Source organism: Mytilus trossulus, chromosome 7 (assembly GCF_036588685.1).
Source record: "Mytilus trossulus isolate FHL-02 chromosome 7, PNRI_Mtr1.1.1.hap1, whole genome shotgun sequence".
Taxonomy (NCBI): Eukaryota; Metazoa; Mollusca; class Bivalvia; order Mytilida; family Mytilidae; genus Mytilus; species Mytilus trossulus.
The window spans coordinates 5,375,036-5,392,403 of record NC_086379.1 but is presented as its reverse complement, the minus strand read 5'-3'; the positions used below and the strand labels follow the sequence as shown (position 1 = coordinate 5,392,403).

The 17,368-nt window shown below is 32.8% G+C and overlaps 1 protein-coding gene across 1 annotated transcript; it reads right to left on the bottom strand.

The window, feature by feature from the left end:
* Positions 1-1,037: 1,037 nt before the first annotated feature.
* On the bottom strand, positions 1,038-1,670 carry LOC134726124 (uncharacterized). Its single transcript, XM_063590521.1, has one exon. The coding sequence runs from the start codon at positions 1,668-1,670 to the stop codon at positions 1,038-1,040; it is 633 nt and encodes a 210-aa protein (XP_063446591.1).
* Positions 1,671-17,368: the final 15,698 nt, after the last annotated feature.

Below are 17,368 nucleotides of genomic sequence, written 5' to 3'. Positions count from 1 at the left end.
TGGTTATTTAGTCGGATGTTGAATGGTGTTTCTGTTTCACCAACATATTGTAATTTGCAAGTTCCACACGTAAGAACATAAATGCAATTTTGCGTTTTGCAATTTGATGTTATAAATATGTTGTAATTTTTCTTTGTGACTGTGCTGATGAACTGGGTTTCTATATTGGCGACTTTGCAGCACTTACAATTGCCCCTTCCGCATGGTTTATAACCTCCGATTGTTGATATCTCCCGTTTAGATACTGTGGATGATACTAGAATATCTTTGAGTTTTTTTTGGTCTGCGGTAAGCCATAACGGGAGGTGATGGAAAAATCTCGTTTAGGGAAGGATCATTTTCAATGAGACGCCAGTGTTTGTGGATAATTGATGAAAGATTTGTCACGTGAGGATGAACGCTAACAACAAACGGGATTTTATTTGTCTGGGCCGTCTTTTCGTTGTATTCAAGTAGGTTTGTTCGGTATTTTTCTTTTACTTTACCGAAAGCTTCTGAAATATTTTTGTTCTTATAACCTCTTGATTTGAGTTGCTGTCTGAGTTGCCATAAACGATGGTTTAATTTTGATTCCGATGAACAAATCCGTTTTAACCTGATGGCTTGGCTGTACGGAATGCTCCGGGAGCAGTGTTTCGGGTGACAACTCTTCGGAGAGAGAAATTGGTGTTTATCAGTTTTTTTGGTGTGAAGGTCGGTTGTCATGACTCCGTTTTCTAAAGTTATGGTGGTGTCGAGAAACGCATTTTTCTCATTTGAAACTTCAGATGTGAACTTTATCGATTGATGAAAGTTGTTACAGAAATCGAGAAATTCTTGCAGGCGTTCTGCAGTTTCGTTCTATTTGATGTCGATGTCATCAATATAACGGAGCCAAGACAAGGGTTTGTATGGTACATTCGAAAGGATACGTTCTTCGAGACTCCCCATGAAAATGTTGGCAAAAGAAGGTGCCATTTTGGTTCCCATACTGGTACCGTCAACCTGCAAGTAGTGCTGGTCGTTGAATACAAAAGTGTTGTTTTCAAGCACTAGTCTCAGTGACTGAACCAGACAGTCTGTTGTTTATCCTTACGATTGTTCCATACCTGTTCACAAGCGACTATTCCTTCATTTTTGGGAATATTTGTGTACAAAGAAGACACATCCATCGATACCAAAATTGTGTTGTTTGGTAAGGGGTTTAATGAATCCATTTTCTGCAAATAATCTGTAGTATCTTGAATGTAAGATGGCATTGTTCTAACATGTGGTCTGAGATGATAATCCACGAATTCAGATATTTTTTCGGTTGGATGGCCATTTGCAGATACTATCGGACTTCCCGGAATCCCTTCTTTATGGAGTTTTGGGAGCAAGTAAAATCGACCGGCTGTGCAGGTTTCATCAGGATGTAGATAGTCGTACGTGTCGTCATCAATATGTTTTTTGCTGTTCATGTCTGAAAGGACCTCATTAATTTGTTTACTTATTTCTTTTGTAGGATCACTTTCTAAATGTTTGTAAAATTTTGAATTTGAAAGCTGACGATTCCCTTCTTCAATGTAGTCGGGTTTGTTGATCACTACAACTGCACTTCCTTTGTATGCTTGTTTAATAACAATATCATCACGGCTTTTTAAATTATTGATGGCCTGGCTTTCTTGTTCAGAGAGATTCGTCAGCTCCATAAAGAAGGGATTCCGGGAAGACCGATAGTATCTGCATAAACCTCAGTTTTAGGTATAGAGGTGTGATTTTTACTGTGACAAGTGCTTTTGGCCATCCGATGTTCAGTACTTCAGTACCTTGATTTATTTATCCCAATCGCTGTTTCGGATGAATTTTGCACGCAATTTTCGACGCTATTTATAGAACCGTATATGGTCTTATAGGGTAACTAAATGGTCTAATGGTATATGGTATATAAATGACACCTCGTGGTATGAGAATTGTTAGCTCGATATTGAAATATGTCTTTATAATATTTAAGGAATGACTGTAATATTTTTTTCTGTCTATGAAGAAATAACACACAAAATTTGGCGTTTTTATAGTATATACATGTATCTTAGTGATATAGCAAACTGACAGAGTAGTATAGTATTACTAGTATACCTTATTATACCTCAGTATGTTTTTTCTATATAAACAAATAATGAAATAGTTGTGCTATTTCATTCCACAGACTATATGCCAGTCAATAGTTTCAAAGACTTTTACCCCGGTTAATAGTTTCATAATCATCTTTCCCGTACTTTTTCATGCATGCTTATTTTTCATTGGACAATAATGATACCATTGACTATTTTGCTAGGCAACGTCAAACTCTAATATTGTAAACGGTATAAACTGTGTCGATTGTAATTTCAATTACAAAAAGCAATTATAAAAGAGAGAAAATCTTCGCGCGCATTTTCTAAAGATCTGAAAGTACCTTATTCACAATATGGGTTCGGTCGTCGTATTCTAAAAGTGAATTTACGTTTCGTGTACTTTATCAAGTTATGTGACATTTTTTTTCCTTTTCTTTCAGATGATATATGAAAACATTTAGAAAATTAGTTAATCTTGTACACAAAAACACTTAATGGCTGTGTTGTTCAGTATAATAAAGCACCTAATGACTGGTTGTGCGGGTAATAGCAATAGCAATTGCCTCGAGCAATAGTTGGTATCTCAGGGACTACAAACTTGCTATTACCCTCACACCCAGTCAATAGGTGTATAAGGTTTGTTTCATGATATATCTCTATCCTTAATGATATGGTTATTGTTATAATCAGGCGGCTGTTGCGTTCCATAGAGAAATATATACTCCGTATGTAGGCGCTGCTGGGATATTGCTACATAGAAATGGATAGTTCTCAATCGTGAAGCATAAATCATCTATTTCGTCGAAAGGTTTGTTTTAAACCAACTTTCATTATATGAGTCAAGATATGAGGCAGACTTCGCTGTATCTGGTGTCTTCTTTATCTGAAGTTCGATGAGATAATCACCGAACTTTGAATTATTTAGTTATTGAACATCATCTCTACAGCGGAAAGTGAACATTAACCGAGGTAAGGAGAGGGTTGGGATCCCGCTAACATGTTTAATCCCGCCACGTTATTTATGTATGTGCCTGTCTTAAGTCAGAAGCCTGTAATTCAGTAGTTGTCGTTTGTTTATGTGTAACATATTTGTTTTTTTTCTTTCATTTTTTTACATTATTAAGGCCGTTAGTTTTTTCGTTTGAATTGTTTTACATTGTCATTTCGGGACCTTTTATAACTGACTATGCGGTATGGGCTTTGCTCATTGTTGAAGGCCGTAAGGTGACCTCTAGTTGTTAATTTCTGTGTCATTTGGTCTCATGTGGAGAGGTGTCTCATTGGTAATCATACTAGTATCACATCTTCTTTTTATAATTAAAGGATAATGATAACTTCTATTTTTATTTTATATATAGATTGATAATAATGATATCTGATTTCCGTTCTTAATTTTCGGACTCACTCACTCGCTAGGTTTCATTTTGTTTTAAAACGAACACATTCATTGTGCTGCATTCTAAGTGAACAGGCGTTTACATATCAATCATGAATGTATATGCCTTTGGTCAGGATCGAAATATAGACCTATCACCATTGATTCAAGTACCGAGGCGAGCGTTATGTGCAACTACACAGAACTTTACTCAAAGATAACTTTTGCTCGTTGTTGAAGGCCGTACGGTGACATATAGTTGTTAATTTCTGTGTCATTTTGGTCTCTTGTGGAGAGTTGTCTCATTGGCAAATCATACCACATCTTCTTTTTTTTATATCTACACAATTGCTCATTGTTTCGCTTTATGAAGTCACATTAAAATTTAAAATCAAAGCAGACTTACCATATAAATGTAATATCAACAAGATTGGTGAAGAAATGTGAATCAAAGTAAACATTACGTTCAGTTTAATAAAACATAATGGTGCAATCTATAGGCTCTATCGCATTCAGGAAGTTTATTTAATATTTATATCATCATCCATAATATTTAGTGCAAAAAGAAGTGGGACAATTAATTACCTTTTGATTTTCACACTTAAAATGATTTTCCAAAATGTGATTGTATCGTTCTATTTATATATGCTACACAAAATATGAGTTAACGGAAATTTATGAAAACCGAGAGGGTAACATAGGTCTTGAGCAAAAAAGTTGCTAGACCAGACTGTCATATAGAAGCCACGAACAACAAGGTACAATGCATAGCCCCACCTAAAAATGACCAAACACATATAAACATAAAAAGAACAAACAAACATACAAAAAAACCAAACAAATACATTAAGATTTTGCAGAAGATAGCAAATTTTAAGGTCCTGAATGTGCACAAGTATAAAAACATGCACCGAAATTTTGCTTTGGACCCTCAACCCTACTGCCCGTTTAACCTCGCAAGTAGACGTTTTTTCTTACGAAAATGTGTTTGGTATACAGATTGTGCAAAATTATACATTTTCGTAGAATTGTAAACGAAAAATATATAATATAAAAAAAAAAAAAACAGGCAATACGTTATTACTTTTTATTATACTACTTCTTGAGTAGGTTTTTAATGACAAATGTATGTAATTTGACCAAAAATGTCCGAAAGTCTTATAAGAATTTTCATTATAATACATTGCTTTCTGATATAACAAAAAACAAAATTGCTGATGTCTGTTTGTAAAAAATATCTAAGTGTGTTTATATAAGTCTGAAAATTACACTCAATATAGTGTTAGAATTAGATTTTTATTCTGACAAATTTTATCTATCAACGGACTCTGACATTTGATACACTACAGCACACATCGCTTAACCTCATGTTCAGCGCTCTAGATCACTCTTTAACTGGTTTCTTATTTTTAAAAGAACGAACAACCTGTGAAATTCGATTTCTTCTCGGCCTAAGAAAATGTTGATGACTGATCATTGTGTGATAAGTAGTTTCCTAAAATCTATAATCAATAGTCAATAAAACATCATGGTCATCTTTCAGCGTCTCGTCACAGCCTTTATGATAAGAAATTATAAAGTTGCTTTTTACTTACTTGGTATAATAAACAAATACTACGCATGGCAATATTTATTTGAGCTTGATATCCCCAAGTAAATAAACTCCCCAATAGCATACATCACCCCATCATATAACAAGCAAGTACATGTAACAAAAAAGCCAAATGCTAGTAATATATGCGTTACAAAAGTCTATAATTGTTTTTGAAATAACAGCAGTTATCACGCAAACACAACACCCTTCCTTAGTTATGCTACTGAGCCATTGTGGGCTGGTGGATGAAAAAGTAAAGAAACTTTTAACCCCGCCACGTTATTTATGTATGTGCCTGTCCCAAGTCAGGAGCCTGTTATTCAGTGGTTGTCCTTTGTTTATGTGTTACATATTTGTTTTTCGTTCATTTTTTTATATAAATAAGGCCGTTAGTTTTCTCGTTTGAATTGTTTTACATTGTCTTATCAGGGCCTTTTATATCTGACTATGCGGTATGGGCTTTGCTCATTGTTGCAGGCCGTACAATGACCTAAAGTTGTTAATACCTGTGTCATTTTGGTCTCTTGTGGACAATTGTCTCATTGGCAATTATACCACATCTTCTTTTTTTATATTTTAGCGTGCAGTCATGAGCAAATTACTGTTTAAAAGCATGGTCGACTCAAACGAGGGTTAAAAAATGGGTTCTGCAAAATGCATGAGAGAAAGCGCGGTACATTCAAACCTACGTGCTAAACAAAAACTATTTACGGATAAAAACAATGACAAAACTTTTAACTGCATGATTTTTTGTGATAAAAAAATAGATTTTAATTTTATTATGCATCATAAAATATGCGTTATTCAATCACTAATAGAATTACGTAAAGTCATATGAAACGAGTGACCGGTGAAAAATAATGTTAAACCAATTCTTGAACCAATGCATAAATATACCATAAACTTAGTCTTCTGTGCACGATTATATCATTGTATTTGCATAAATTTCGTATAATCGTCAAAAAAATACTTCAATAGGTCAGTGTTGTTGTGAAATATGACAGCTAATTTATTGTCGTTTTTTGAAGCCGAAGTTAAACGATTGTCACCCGTTTGTAAAAAATCAACAAAGAAGTATGAATATTTAGGTAAGCACGTGTATAACAGGTACCATATTATATAATGATATAGTTTATCTTGACGACGGAGCGATGTTTACGTTTGGTTTTCCATTCGCACTTGCGTATTGCGATCACCGGATTTTTACGAGAAATGTCACGCCGCATACGAAAAACATGTCGGCGAACTAAACTGTTTCCTGGAAGCAAGCAATTTTGAAAAACTAAACCTCTTCTAAATTTGGACAAATTAAAGAATTTTCTTGAGAAAATAGTATATGTCCATAAGTTTTGCAATAACAACTAGCCATTTAGTTATAAAAAAACATATGCATAAGGTTTTTTTTTAATTTGAAGTTTGATATGACTTTAATGGTTTCACGAAAAGCAGACGTTAAGTATGGATAATTTCCCCTTTTTTTTTCAATCGCCTGATCGAATAAAGAAAATTTCAAAGCTTGCTGGAATATATATTTTGTGACAGTCTACACTTAAAATAATTCTGTGAATCAAAACGATTTTCAGCGCGACATGATGATGATTGATATAAATTTGGTCCAATATTTCAAATTATAAGTATTGCTGTTCATATGTTTAAAGTCTCGAAGAAGAACGCATTTCTCATTGTTAAATGCATCACGGCTACCTATAGTTGCTAATATCTACATCATTCGGGAACGTTTATTGCCACTTTGACAATAATATCACAGTATCCTTATTGGTCATACAAGCATTACTTACAATAACATGTTGCGTTCGGAAATGTTTGGTTCAAATTATTTGTCTCATGTATACTGTTATTTAAGATACACTGTCTATAACAACTGAACAAAGCACGACTTGTTATTCATTAAGACCGGTTACCCCAATAAAACCTTTTATGAATAAAAATGAGAGTTTAGTCAGGATATATAATATATGTGAAATCATTTAATATCCCCACACTTTAAACATTTATTTTTATCTTTATCACACATGTGAAACGTACATAGATATAGAAGGAAGGAATTTAATACAATAGTGAAAATGATCATGCGTTGTGACATCCTTTTACCTACGTTTTACCCTGAGCGAGAACTGACTTACAATATATTGATCAGCTGAATACAGAATATGATAAATCTGATTTATAAAGTTTTCATAATACAGATAGTTTTGAACTATGGTAAGTAAACTTTTCTGTTTATTATATAGTTTCATAGTGAGTTGCTGTCCAAACTTTACAACTGCACTCAGTCTGTCTTAAACGTTAATTTGATTTGAAAATGTGCTTAAGGTCATAAGAAACGAGTGACCAGTGAAAAATACTATTCTTCCAATTATTGAACCAATTCATACAAACATCATAAACTTAGTCTTCTGTGCTCGTATTTATCATTTTTTTTTCGTGTAAACTTCGTATAATCGTTAATTTTTTTTCAATCGGTCAGTGTTGTTGTGAAAATGTGGCAGGTTATTAAAGTTCGTGTTTTGAAACCGAAGTTTAACGATTGTCACCTGTTTGTCAACAATTGACGAAAAATAAACAAAAATGAAGCATGGAAATTGAGCACGTGTTTAACATTTAAATTCAGATAATAGTTTATTTTAAGGACATCCATGCGTATTGTGATCACCGGATTTTTACGAGATGGGTCACACTGAGGTCACTTTGCATACGGAAAATATGTCGGGGGAATTAAAATAAACTTCTTCAAAATATGAATAAATTAAAGAATTTTCTTCAGAAAAAAGTATATGTACATAGGTTTTATAATGAAAACTATCCATTGAGTTATAAAAAAACATATGCATTATTTTTTTTGATTTGAGGTTTCTTATGACTTTAAAACTAATTTTGACTAATTACGTACGTTCATCTGCATACTAATATTTAGAGTGATGCACAAAAGTCCTCAATTCTCAGTCTGCAGGCATTGTGGCATCACTGTTCATTATTGTGAATCTTTAACCTAAAAGGTATACAAACAGGTGCAAAGGAGGTAAGACAACGTAAAATGTAAGTTTTCACGACGTCAAACTGTGACATCAAGAAAAAGAGTTTTAATCATTCAAAATGATGTAACTTGAAAACGAGTTAATTGAGCCCTATTTTCAAAACTTACTTTTGTCTTAAGATTATTTGTGCCAATTTTTATGAACAAATCACCGATGATTAAAATAAAAAAATAGATGAATATACAGCTCAAATGCTGTTCTTTGACTAAAATCGGGAAAATGTGATATTTATGACTTCACTTGTTCTTGATTTATTATAAGTGGTTATATCTAATAATTTCCCGTAATAAATAACACAACAATAATTTGATTGCCATTATAAATTAAAAATCAGTAATAATCAAAGATATTGCTATTTTTAAGTCTTATGTTTGTTAGCAAGCAATGTTCTATTTTTAAGGCCCTTCCCCATAAAAAAAATACTTTTTCACTGATGGTGTTTGTCTAATGAAAAATACACAATAGCTTATAACCTATCGTTAAAAAATAAGCAAACAATATTTTTAAAACAAAGAACTATAGGTGAGATTAACGATCAAGCTCTAGATTGATTTAATTTTTCAACTTCACACTTTATGGAAAAAATATAGGTTATCAATTAATTAATGCTAAATAATAAACGAAATAACGAATATCCGAGAAAACACCAACCAATGGTAAATAACAATTTACAGACTTCTGCATTTGGACAAGCCCATAGAGAATGTGGCGAGTTTAATCTGCGTAACCCTACCTAAACGTGAGACTATGTTGTGATAGCTATACACATGAAAAACTGTAAAATCATTAGACAATTTGACAGCAGTTGGCTGAATAGATCCGTAAGAATTACAAAAAAAATCCCTAAAAACACACAAAGAACTGATACAAGAGAACGTCTGGTTCATGTCTTTTTAGACTACACAATCACTCAGTACACATCGAACGGAATAGTCAGCTATAAACGGTCCAAAAATGACGAATGTAAATAATTCAAACGAGAAAACTAACGGCCTGACATACTCGCCTCGGGTACGCCTCTGGCTCTAGATAATCACAAAACATACAAATATGGACAAGTATGCACATGGAAAAAAGTATGGTAACACCAAATTGAAATGCCAATTAAAAACACCCTATATTATTTTGAGATAAAATTTATTGAAATAGAAGTAGTTAAACATAACTCAAATCTCACCTGAGTTTAAAAAAATAAATGTTGACTGAATAAGTTTTAATTTGCGCATGCAGCTACTGTACCCGTAAACCAGAAAACCGATGTTTTTATCCGCATTGTTTTCGCCACTTTAAATAACCTCGTTTGTAAAGTTATGGGATTGCCGCCATGAAATGGGTCCTCCACGACTCTAAATTGCAGCAAGATGGCAGATAATCAGCATGAGCGAAGAATGTGTGTCGCTGTGACAATGGCACATATTGTTGGTCATCACTATTCCAGTATAGGTCGTTTTGTGAATAAAAATTAGACAACAAATGATTTAAAAAGACCTCGCGAGATCAGAAAGACCCCCTTAAACATCAGCTATGTAAAACCAAGCCTTGTACAGTTTGCTCTGAAGAACACCCTTTGCAAACAACTTACAATCCTGAAAACAGAGTGGTTGCCATACAAAATAATTTTAACAAAAACTGCTCGAAACCGATTCATAACTACTGATTATCGCTCGACATGACCGTTTCCGGGACCCTTGCTTCAAAACAGACATAACGTGGCCATTTTCCAATGGTGCACAGCTCACCAAAGTTGAAATAAGCATCTTGAAGGAAGATTCATTGGTCCAATGAAAGTCGGTTCAACCTTTTTGGCCTAATAATAGCCAGAATTTGAAACATATCGAGCATATATGGAATTTATTGGGCGTAAAGTGCATCAGAAAAGGTTGCGATTACCTCAGCAGCAAATTCGTAAAATGATCGTAAGCACAGAGAAGACTTTTAGAGGCAGTTATTCTGGTGAATGGAGGCTGCACCAAGTATTGATTTTTTGGTGTATAACAGTCAACCATGATGTGAACAATCATCTTAAAAATTATTTTGAAATGTCTGGCATTGTAAAGTTCGATTACAGTAAAAGTTGTAAAATGCATTTTTTTGTACAAAAATTTGATTTCAAAATTGTGGTTAATAAAAAAAAAATTTTTTTCATACATTTTTTTAATTCTTATAATGCCAAGGTTATCATTAAAAATGTTTCAAAATTATTATACAAATATTTTATCACATTCTATTAAAAAAAAGCAGTTTTATATTATCTTACCCACATATATATATAACTTATCACAGTACACTTGTATTGATTTAACTAAAATTACAAAGTAAAAAAATTTAATATATTTTTGTATGATCGCATCTCGACCGACATTTGATCATAATTCAGGACATTTTTAACGTCCTCTGGATTATTGCCCAGAACGGAACGAAATTCTCATTCATATTAATATTAATATTTAGTGAGTGGTGCCTTTTAACTTATATGGTTATATTTACTTACGCGTTTAAGGAAAAGAAAGAAAGAAATATTAAATTTCGTTCCGTTCTTTGCAATAATCCAGAGGACGTTAAAAATGTCATGAATTATTTTGATTATGCAACCTGATATAACATATGAATTAGAGGGATCTTATTATAGATAGCGATGCTTCCATTGACCTAAAGAAGTTATTGGAGACCTAAAGCTCAGTTAATAAAACCTTTTTTTTCAAGACAAATGATTTAATTACATCCGGTAACTTAATAAAATAGGATAACAGTTTTCTAAGAACAGGGGTCGACCAGAAATCATTAGTCCAGTTTAAACATTCAAACCATTAAAAAAACATCGAATAGAAAAACTACGGTAACAAAACACTCACAGAAAACTGAATAAACAAACATTCCCCACCATAAAAATAAACTATATATGTATATATATTTTATAACAGAAAAAAATAAAGATAATGCGTTTTTGCTGTTACTTATAACATCATAAGCATGATAAGAAATATAAAAAATAGTAATCTGATCATATCTAGTTCATCTAAGTTTATAAACCTTCCCAAAAAGAGAAAATTTTAGAGGGTCATCCCCTCCCTTCGTCAGAGATGGACAATGATGTGATGATTTGGAAGGTTCTAAATATAATTATTCGTTGATTTATTATTGTAGTTGTTACAACCGCGCTAGACTACGTCCATTGTTCATTTTTCATTATTCACAATTCAATAATGAATAATGAAATAGTTGACTATTCACTATTCAATGTTAAGTGATGAATAATGAATGATGAGATAGTTTATTTTTCATTATCATATACTTAGACTAAATAAAATATGATTTTTACTGTATGATAGTAGCATTAAATTAACGTAAATTCCATTTTTTCGAATTGGTGCTTAGCGGGCTGATATGAAAAGTTTATCACATGCTTCGATTGTTATCACATGCCTTTCCGTAACGTTATCGAATGGCATTCTGGTGATACTCGACAAATTCTGGAAAATACACATCAATGCTACGTTTTCAGTGAAAAACATTACAAAGAAGTGTACAAAAGATTTTTTTAGATACTGGAAAGAATATTGTGTAAATTAAAAAAAACAAAACAAAAAAAACCAAACAAACAACACAATCCAACAAATTAATAAATAAATGCATTTTACAAGTTTCAAACATAATTGAGAAAGTAACTTGAAAAAAGTTGACTTTTCCAAATAGTGTTTATTATGTATATTTTTGTCGATTCGTCCATATCAAAATATTGTTCTTCTCTGTTGAGGCATATTATAGAAAGATTTCATATCGAATGTACTTAATTTGGAGTTTTCCTAACTATTTTTGACAGAAATTCAATGGTTAAATGTATAGACGACCTTAATACAAACACATATATATATCAAAATTAAAATACTATACGTCATCTTTTTTTTTTAATTTTCACTGGATCTTTGCTTTCGTCATCTTTTTTTTTAAATTTTCACTGGACCTTTGCTAGTCTTCATCCTCTGATCATAGATATCACAAGTCGATTGTGCAGCAATGACCATTAGACGGAGGACCTAAATGCCAAAATACGCATGAAAATTAAGAAATAGTCAATTTTGAATAATGAAATAGATATTTTGAATAATGGAATAGCCTGCTGCGGCCCTCAAGTCACTAATTACAGATATATATATTATACCTCATTCGAAAGCTTATTAAGAGAGGAACAAAAGGTATCTAGTCACAATGTTCTGTAACATTTTCACGCGTATTTTGGCATTTAGGTCCTCCGTAACCCTCTAATGATCATTGCGGTACATATAGTTTTTACATGCCTTTCCGTATGTTGCCTTGATTAGGGGCTGACGGGTTTCAGCAGTCCATTCCACTATTCAAAATAAGCTATGTCTCAATGTCCAAGCGTATTTCTATAATTAGGTCGTTCGTTACTCCTCTAATATGCGTTGCGGAGCATATTGATAAAATACCTTTTGTTTCCCTCTTAATAAGTTTTCGAATGAGGTATTAGGTATATATATATATAATTAGGGGATAAAGGGTCGCAGCAATCTATTCCATCATTCAAAATGTCCATTTAATCAAAATTGACTATTTCTTAATTTTCACGCGTAATTTGGCATTTAGGTCCTTTGTAACCCCTCTAATGGTCATTGTGGTACATATGGTTTATTAAAAAAATAGTTAGGAAAACCCACTAGTTTATCTTCCGAAACCAAATGAGTAAATACAAATGAGATATTAAGAGTGTTTGAATTTTTTTTTGATATTATTTTGAATATTTGTTGAAATGACGGATTTAGAAATACAGGATATAGCTGTAGTGTCAGTCAATATTTTTAATTTTTATTTCACTATTCACTGCTTCAACTTGAATAATGAAACGTAAGCTATCACGACTATTTCATTATTCATTATTCATCACTTAACATTGAATATTGAACTATTATTGAATTTTGAATAATAAAAAATGAATAATGGTCGTACTTCAGCGCAGTGTATTCGAGTTTATACTTCGACATGTTTTAAAAATAATTGATACAATGCAAATCTATATTTTAATGCATATTAAACGATAACTTTATTTTATATAGATCAGACCATGCATTTCTTGATTTTTTTTATGACAAATATACAGAAAAAAAGTCATATAAAGTTTACCGTCATTATAACGAGAACGTCAAATTTAGGTTATGGGGACACGTCATTGGACATCTTAGATCGTTTCGGATTTACTATCTGCAACTGAAACAAATGTACATATTACATCATTGTAGAGGAAATTAAAGGTATTTTCCATTCATATCAGTTAACATGTGTTAAAGATTTGAGATATAGTAGAACTTCGTTTATTAAAAAGCCTCTGAATTATTCTTTGCGTTATTTTGCCCATCGGGACATTTTATTGGACATGGGAAAACTGACGATGTTTGTACAGTAAGACCGCAATTATATAATGAGGACTTCATAGCTTCTTTAGGACATGTATACATTTTCTGGTATTATTCAGATCAATTTACATCCGTTATATCGTTTATACTAGTAGTAGTGAAGACAGAAAGTTTTTGCATGGGTTGAGCGGGCAATTGGGACATTTTTTTCTCTTCCTTGTCTAAACAATTCGTAAGATCTTCCTTCTCTCACAACTAAAAACGTTTATAACTCCATTTTATATTAAAGTTATACATATTTGGATGGAGAGTTGTCTCATTGGCACTCACACCACATCTTCTTATATTTATATACAATACATTTGTAAAGCTTCATAACATTCTACCAACTGATTAATCCGTTCTGAGATTTCAAAGACGAGCACAAAGCAAAATTGTAGCAGTGGGACACCCTTAAAATGACTGTATAGGCATCAAAATGAGCAAAGTTTTTCATTACATAACATACAAAGCACAAATTCATCTATATTTTTGAATTCCTTTATCTATTTTCTTTCAAATATATGCATAACATGGGTCTTTATTGAAAAGGAAAAGAGCTTGAATCATAATAACCGGCTAGCTGTCGCATTTTTCAAAACAGACACCACTATCGTGCGTAGAAGATTCCGTTTGTTTCTTTAATCAAGATGATGACGAAATTGTAGAGTCGTTACTTGGAAGTATGAATCATACCATGCACACTATAAATGCTGGTGTATTTAGCCTCTTGATATGCCACATTACAGGTTATATGTATAACAATGACCTTATCAAGATGCTTGATTTCTTGATTGTTAACATATGTGTTACGTTCGGAGGACATGTTTTTCAACAGACTATCGACATTCCAATGGAAGCGAATTATGCCCCTCTTCTTGTCGACTTGTTTCTTTATCATTATGAGACTGACTTCATACAGGAACTTCTTTGGAAGAAAGATAAGAAGTTAGCAATATCCTTTTACTCTACTTTTCGCTATATATATGATGTTTTTTCACTGAATAATTCAAAATTCGGTGACTACGTCGAACGCGTCTATCCCATTGAACTAGAGATAAAGGATACACCAGATACAGTTAAGTCGGCCTCATATCTTGACTTACATCTCGAAATTGACAATGAGGGTCGATTAAAAAACAAAACTTTACAACAAAAGAGATGATTTCAGCTTTCCAATTGTGAACTTTCCATTTCTAAGTAGCATAATTCCAGCAGCACCTGCATAAGGTATATATATCTCCTTATTGATACGATATTCCCGTGCTTGCATTTCTTATCATGATTTTCTTGATATATGGTTGTTGCTCACAAGGAAGCTATTAAACCAAGAGTTCCAAATGGTGAAGTTGAAATCATCCCTTCGTAAATTTTACGGACGCCATCGCGAGTTTCAGCCATGGCGTTGTCACTTTATTTTTGATTTATGAGTTTGACTGTCCCTCTGGTATCTTTCGTCCCTCTTTTAAATGTATAAAATAAATCAAGTCCTCAATTAAAATCTTTATAGTCACATATTTGATCTCAACTAATGTTGTTCTTGTATGCAATTGGTGAATTATAGACTTTTCCCCCAGACTGTATTTCATATAATTATCATACTGTCTATGCCATGTTTTATTGCTGTTTATATACTTAGATGTTGTTAAGAATATGTAAATATGTTTGTGTAAGTTTTTGATTCTGTTCTTATAACATAGATTGTAAAATCTTTATATGTATGGAGGAAAAAAGATAATCAATCAATCAATCAATCAATCAACCAATCTGCACATTCTTAAAAGCAATAACAATTAGATGTATCTATAAACAGGTTGTCTATACAACTCGTCTAAACATCAACCCAACAATGTAAGATATGTAGTCTCTATATATATATATATATAGACAACTCGTCTAAACATCAACCCAACAATGTTAGATCTGTAAATTTGCTTTCGCAAATTTTTTTGTTCTTCCCTCGCGGGATTCGAACCCATGCTTCTGAGATATCGTGACAACAAATCGCCTGCACTGTAGCCGTCCCGCTAGACCACACGACCACCTATAGGCTTCACAAAAAAATAAAGCTTTTGGTGGCCTTGTGTTACCTTTCCTCGTCAGTTTTAATCTAGCGTCGTACTACAGTACATGATATATAAGGCATGAAGATGTTATTTTTACAGATCAGCTAAATTATCTATAGTAAAGGATCCTACAAATTAATGTAAGATACAGTCACAGAAAATAATTATATTTATAAGTACGTCTGAGTCAATAACAACTCTACAACAGATTTATCCATCGGATCGCCATCAATGATGGTGATACATGGCTGTGTACATAATGTATATACAACTCGTCTAATGTTATTGTTACATATCAGCTCAATTATCTATAGTAAAGAATCCTACAAATTAATGTAAGATACAGTCACAGAAAATAGGTCTTCAGAACCAAAGAGCAAGCTACAAAGGGTCCCAAACAATAACTATTGTAAAACCATTCAAACGGGAAAACCAACGGTCTGATCTATATAAAAAAAACGAGAAACGAGAAACACTCACGAATCACATCAACAGATGACAATTTCAAACAGCGCCTGCATACGGAGTATAGATCTCCCAATTGATTGATATTCCCGGGCTTGTATTTTCTATCATGATTTCCTTGATAGAGGGTTGCTGCTCACAAGTAAGCTATAAAACCAAGTTTTCCAAATGGTGAAGCTGAAATCATCCTTTCGTAAATTTTACGGACGCCATCACGAGTTGGTTGACCGTTACGGAATAACCGTTTAACAGATCATATTGGATAGATTCCTTATGTCGTAACTACAACCCACTTCCCTTTTCACCACGAAATGACCTACTTAACTAAACTATTTACCGGGTTTGTAGTTGCTATCAATTCGTTTGATGTGTCTGAGCTTTTTATTTTGCCATTTCAATAGAGACTTCCCTTTTTGAATTTTTTTCGGAGTTCAGTTTTTTTGTTATTTTACTTTTAAATATCGTATTTCATCCTTTGTATTACAGAGGAAGCGTTGTATGATTTACTGGAAATACGGAGTTTTAAAATCCTTGTAACTCTTTTGTGTTTTATTATATGATTGATTACATTAGGAATTTATTTTTTGTAGGCGTTACTACAAATTCTGTATTAATGGAAGGAAGCAAAGAAGGATTGCTCGCTGAGAATGGAACAGAAATTAAATGTGTATACACAATACAACATATCTTTTTTGTTTCTTTTATGGCTTTCAACAGTAGCAGTGAAACCTTTGAAGAAATAGCAACATATATACCATCCAAAACCCCGCAGTTAAACACACAAGGACAACACCTGAAAGGGAGAGTGACACTGACGCCTATAACACAATCATCAACAAAAGCAGTTATGACATTCAACCAGCTCATGTGCATAGATGATACATCCTATAAATGTAGAGTTAGTTACTCTACTGAAAGTGGAAATAGAATTCCAGAGTCAAACATGATAAACGTTTCGGTACAAGGTAGTAATTTAATGTTGTAGTTATATAAATGTTTTAAATGTTTAAACATTTGATGAAGGAAAGACACCATTTTGACCAAATAAGAAAAAACAAACAATAGTCTACAAAACACTAGTACACACAAATTGTACTCTAACATTAGAAGATGTGGAATGATTGTCAGTGATTCAACCATAAAAAGGTCACATGACGAAAAGCTTCATATTCAACTACGTTGTGCATGATACCAGTTATTCAAATCGCGTTAAAATCCGATAATTTATTGTCAGAAATCAATTATTCATATCATCCGAAATTTGTAGATGTCTTTTTTTGTCCGACCATAAATGCCGTTAACCATATATATATCTATAGTCGCCGTCAG

What these genes read in the sequence shown, in the direction of transcription:
- LOC134726124 (XM_063590521.1), bottom strand. Translation starts at nt 1,670, where the DNA reads ATGGAGCTGACGAATCTCTCTGAACAAGAAAGCCAGGCCATCAATAAT.